At 39.0% G+C, this 6,000-nt stretch overlaps 1 protein-coding gene across 6 annotated transcripts in view; it reads right to left on the bottom strand.

Moving 5' to 3' along the window:
* Positions 1–1,688: 1,688 nt before the first annotated feature.
* The window catches only part of LOC309538584 (protocadherin alpha-C2-like), a 181,611-nt gene continuing 177,299 nt past the window's right edge, over positions 1,689–6,000 (bottom strand). For 4 of the 6 annotated variants that reach the window (XM_082234258.1, XM_082234255.1, XM_082234257.1 and 1 more), the window contains exon 4: positions 3,384–5,524. In XM_082234258.1, the coding sequence (XP_082090384.1) occupies positions 5,214–5,524 (311 nt within the window). In that variant the 3' untranslated portion in view covers positions 3,384–5,213. Of the gene's footprint in view, positions 2,082–2,391; positions 5,525–6,000 lie in introns of those variants that run through there. The other 2 variants (XM_082234253.1, XM_082234256.1) reach the window with 2 other exon arrangements.

Genomic DNA, 6,000 nt, shown 5'->3' with positions numbered 1-6,000 from the left:
AAATGTTTAAAAAAGATCTAAAGGAAAGTGGTTATGTAGAAAAAGATTCTAAATTTCAAACAGATATAATAAACAATGAATGTAAAACTTTGTCAAAAATGTATAAGATATTGTTGGAATGGCATACGAAAGATGACGAGGTTAAATCGGTAATGATACAATGGGCCAAAGATTTTGGGTATAATATACAATTTGATGAGTGGGGAAAACTGTGGAAAGAGAATGTAAAATTCACTGCATGTACGGCACTGAAATAAAATGTTATGAAAATGTTTTATAGATGGTACATTACACCTGTAAAGTTAGCAAAGATGTATAAGATGTGCAACAAATGTTGGAAATGTAAAGAAAAAGAAGGAACATTCTTTCAAGTGTGGTGGGAATGTAAGAAAGTGAAAAGCTTTTGGGAAATGATTTATAATGAAATGAAAAAGATGTTAAGATATACCTTTGTAAAAAAAACCAGATGCTTTTCTTTTAGGGATTACAGGAAAGGAAATAAGAAGAAAAGACTGTAAACTCTTCCAATATGCAGTTACGGCAGCCAGAATACTGTTGGCCCAGAAATGGAAACAAGAGGAAATACCGACGATAGAAGAATGGAGAATGAAACTGACAGATTATGTGGAATTGGACAAACTAGCTGGGAAAATTAGATACACCAGAGACCAAAAGTTCATTGAAGACTGGGGAAAGTTCGTAGATTATCTGAAAAATGTATGTGACGTGAATACAACGCTAGTGGGATTTCAAGAGGCACTGTAAAAACAGAGAAGTATTGTTAATAAGAAATAGATGGAGAAGGGAAGTTTAATGGCAATACGAATGAAGGGAATGTTTATTAAAGATATAAACATGGATGATTGTCAGAGACGCTGAAGGAAGTTCAAAAAGAGACAATTTGTTGAAATTTGGATAAAAATGTATAATTGTATGGAAAACTAATAAAAATTTATTTTTTTAAAAAAAGAAATGTGTTGCATCTGTGGCCATTCTTAGGGATCATATTTCTCAAAGTAGACTTGCCAAAGGATAGGTCCATATGCAGAGTACATATTTGCACTGAAATCAGTCAGGCATGATAATAATCTGATTCTTTCCTTGTTTGTGTTACCTTCTTTCAAATTATTATAAAGCATACCATAATCTTTCAACACATGGAGCAGTAAGTGAAGAGATATTTATAATAATATTAAAACAAGAATGTATATTAAAAAAAGGCTTTGATTAAGTTATTTGGACGACACATCGTTCAGTGAAAATGACTTGACTATTAATTTGACCCTTGGTTCTCAAGTATCAGGTCTGTAAAAATGAATTTAAGTACAGCGGTACCTCGGGTTACATACGTATCAGGTTACATACGCTTCAGGTTACAGACTCCGCTAACCCAGAAATAGTACCTCGGGTTAAGAACCTTGCTTCAGGATGAGAACAGAAATTGTGCTCTGGCGGTGCAGTGGCAGCGGGAGGCCCCATTAGCTAAGGTGGTGCTTCAGGTTAAGAACAGTTTCAGGTTAAGTGCAGACCTCCGGAACAAATTAAGTTCTTAACCCGAGGTACCACTGTAATCACATTTCTAAAACTCAGCAGAATGCTTTTGTAGTTGCCTAATCTGCCCCAAATATGAATCAGGGTTTCGTAATATTGCAATAGCATGACAACCATGCATTACAACATAGATTGTGGTTTGTTTGTTTATTTTCAAATTATTTTTCCCATTCTAAACATTGAAAATATGTCCAATTGAGCTTCTTTACAAAAACGTGCTAAAAAGTACCGGTAAATGTGGCAGGCTGCTGTTTTCAACCTCCTATATTCAGCAGTACCAGTGGCTTCAAAAGGATTATTACAAATTAACTTGACTGATCAAAACTGTAACACTTCTTACAAACAGCACCTTTTTGAACTAAATGAACTGTCAGCAAACTTAAAATAATATAAATCCTGAATCCATTCAAAGACATCTGATTTGATCAAATAAAGAGTGAGCATTAAAACTTTTAAGAACTCTTGTATCATAGAGTTGACATTCACAGGACACTCTGAGCAGGATCTCCCATGAACATATACAGTGGTGCCTCGCAAGACGAAAAGAATCTGTTCTGTGATTCTCTTTGTCTAGCGGTTTTTTGTCTTGCGAAGCAAGCCCATTGATGGATTAGCGCTATTAGCGGCTTATCTGCTGATCGGATTAGCTGATAAGCGGCTTAGCGGCTTAGAAAAGGGGGGGGGAACCCAGTAGGAACTCGCAAGACATTGTCGTCTTGCGAAGCAAGCCCATAGGAAATTCATTTTGCGAAGCACCTCCAAAATGGAAAACTCTTTCGTCTAGCGGGTTTTCCGTCTTGCGAGGCATTCGTCTTGTGGGGCACCACTGTACCACGAAACTTCCTTAAGAACATTAACATTTTCTCTTTCAACTGCAGCTCCTCATACTTAGTAAGAGGTCATGTGGGAGATTCCTCTGATTTTGAAAAGCAACTTTTTGGGTAGCACAGGACTGGCTGTGTCAAAGCTTCTCCCATATCCTTTAGATACACCCTCCAACATTTCATATAAGGACCGCTGTCTCCACACACACACTTTTCTGCTAATAGATGTTCCTTTTACAAAAATTAAATGTTTAATTGTATTATGGATCTGGTTAGAATTATAGGATGCTAGAATTTTGCAGTGGATCTGATTTTAGTGATTATTGATTAGATGCAACACTAAACACATTCAGCAACTTCTTTCTTTCTTTCTTTCTTTCTTTCTTTCTTTCTTTCTTTCTTTCTTTCTTGACTATTTTCACTGAAGTCTGTAAACGACTGCAGACACAACTTCTCTAGAGAGCAGAGGCCGAAGCCTCAGTAATAGCAACTCTAACCCAGTTTTTGAAAAGGCATTCCCCTTCCTCAGATCTCCTCCCAAGGCAAATCAGAGTAAAATAGATGAAAGGATTTACTAGGGAAATGAATTAAAATCGGGGGCCATCCTTGATATATAGGGACATTTGGAATGTAAGCTTTGGGTCCCAGCTTTATTCTGAGGAGAAAAACATGATTATATCATTTTATATCACTCCTTCACACACCATATGCTGTTTAAAACACACAATGGATTGAGACCACTAGAGATTCCAGTCAATGTATCACTTGTGCATTTATCTGTCAGGAGGCAAAAGTTCTTTACTTCATGACCACCCTCACCCCACTTCTGAAATAATATCCTGCGATTTACTAATTTCTTGATTTAAGAAAGATATTTTACTTGTGTTTCAATTCATACACAAAAACCGGTAACTAACAGTGCTTAAAAATATTAACACTACTTCACTTGTTCACAAACGTACAAAATAATAATAATAATAATAATAATAATGGATTTACATTCAACAGTAAAGCTTAATGTCCACGCTAGGTAATAGTTTCATTGACATTCACATACACAAGCACAGAATAAATATTTCAGGATACTTATAAGAGCATAGAGCATACATACAGTACTTGAATTTTACATAATGAGTGATAGTTGTAGGGTTGGAAATCATAAACTCAGAGAGAAATTAAACTATAGCCCAAGGAAGTCATGAGGGAGGTAATAACACCAGGACACGGCACAGAGCCAGCAGGTGAGTTGATCTGCTTAGTGTGAGAAAGGGTCTGCTTCAGCTTCCTCTGACAAAAAATTGTTTACAAATGTCGTGTATTCAAAGTGCAGAATAAGTAATGCAAAAAGAGAAAGAGAATATCTTGTATTTCTTAATGCATGCAAGAGGCAGTCTCCCCCCAAAACCAGTGACCTGACAGAATAAAGCTGTGATTGGCAGATATAATACAGATGTTTCAGGCAAATTTTTCTAAAGCACTTCAATAGCAGCAATTATATTTTCTAATGGCTGTAAATTTACTTCAGTCTGGGTTAAAGGAATCCTATTTCTTCCTCATTTACAGCTATTTTCCCTTTATAAATAGAGATATCAAATCACAAACAGCATAGATAAGATTTTCTTTTTTGTCCTTACTTTTGCATATGTGTTATGGAAATACTCTGACCTTTTCAGAGACATTATGTGCAAAAGAATGTTAAATAGAGTGGAAACAAGGACATAAAGGAAACATCACAGTCAGTTACATTCCTGAGATGTCAGCCTTCCCTTCCCTTGTTAAACTCCGAGGACATGTCTGCACAGTGGTTTCAAAAGGCATCGGATGTTCCCCGGAAGGACACCCAACTCCCTGCGGTTCATGCATGCCAAGGCCTGGCTAGCAGGACCACTTCTGTCTACACAGCTGGATACAAAATGTGAACAAAGGAATCTCCACTCCTCAAGGTTCCTCTTCAGTTTGTTTGGTGGTTTGTTTGTTTGTTTGTTTGTTGTTGTTTTGAGAGAGGGGGGTTTCCCCATGCTCCCTGTTTATCGGGGGAGCACTGAGCCAGGAGTGTGGGCAGTTGCTGTGTAGACGTTCCCTGAGGGACATCCTTGCTAGGAGAACAAAAGGCCTTATTGTGGCAATAGGGCCAATGGCTTGGAAGAAGATATACTTCATGGTATAGAGTTATCTGAGTGAGTCTTCCTTTTTTTTTTGCTGGAGTGTGTATATAAAATATATAAAAGCTCCAGCATACTACACACTAGCTCTTGTAGATTATGAAAAATCTAATTGCAAATTTTAAGATAGTTCCCCAGGCCGCACAGCATTGCACATTAATTTCACAAGGAACTTCACTTGTTTGTGTTTTGGAATGCTTCTTGTGTCGTATTAATCTGATCTTGCATCACCTAGCTGATAATCAGCACACAAAAGTTTCCAGTCAGATACAGGGTGCACAATACCAAAAATGTTTAAGTCCCCCTCCCACCCCCCACCCCCCGTAAGTATCATCAGGACAGGATCACAGGAACCACAATGCAAAGAGTCCAACCTCGCACTGGCTGTATTGTGAAGAGTCTCCTTTTCAGCGTAGGAGAAAAGAAACTTGTGTCTGCTTTTTAGATTCTGAAAACAAGCCAGAGTGGAGAAAAAGAGTTAACACCAGGCTTAATAAAGCTTTCAAGACAAAACTGTTAAGCAATCTAGACAGACATTGTGAATTCCCTGTGGATTTCTGAAGTCTTGCACATACAGGAAATTGGCTAACAGTAGGAAGAAGTTGGGAGTTGCTACATAGGAGAGATCTTCCAAGATTACAAAAATTGGCTAAGTAGATTGTTCAGTATAAACCCCTCACTGGTCACTGTTGTCAGTGGTGCTGTTGCCCTTTTCTTTTTTCTCCTGAGCTTTGTTCCCCTTCTTCTTTTTCTTCTTTTTCTTGCTCTCCTCCTTCTTGCCAAAGGTTATGAAGTCACTTTTGTCAGTTTGGCTGTTGGGCGGATCCTGACGGATGGAGATGATTGCAGGAGATCCTGGGATAATGAATTTGTCTGGCAACTCACCGGGACCAGGCTGCTTGGAGTTGCCAGGTCCGTATTTAAAGGTCCAACTGTTGCTGTTCACGCCAGCTCCCACGGGAGGGGACACCTCGCCAGCCTCTGGTTCTGTGGGGGGGGGGGGAATAAAAGTGAACAATAAACCCTTAGTATTGCAATCAAAGTACTGCAGACAGGTACCATGCAATTGGGGTTTTCTCAAAGACCTGGCTCACAGGTAAAGCTAAGGTAAACCATGGTCCTGCACAAATGTGAGATCCTGAGAGATCCTGGAGGGGACGTTGGGACCACTTTGCTCTTCCTCTGATCTGTGGCTGAGAGATACGCCATGGTTTGGCTTAATATGTCATCCAAACTCAGGCTCACGGTTTGCCTTGCTCTGGACAAACCACAAGCTGTAACCACAGTTTGCTTTACAGTTCATGGTTTGTCTGAAGGAACCAAATCACAAGCCTGGGTTGGGATAACACACCAAGGCAAATCAGGGCTTAGCAGGACCAGAGAAGGAATAAAATGGCCCTGAGCTCCTTTCTGGGAGCCCGCATGCTCGTGTGTTCATCCTAAGCCATAGTTTTGTACAGTGG

This window comes from Podarcis vaucheri, assembly GCF_965113315.1.
Source record: "Podarcis vaucheri genome assembly, chromosome: 8".
Classification (NCBI taxonomy): Eukaryota; Metazoa; Chordata; class Lepidosauria; order Squamata; family Lacertidae; genus Podarcis; species Podarcis vaucheri.
The sequence above is the reverse complement of the archived record's forward strand: the minus strand, read 5'-3'. Positions and strand labels throughout refer to the sequence as shown.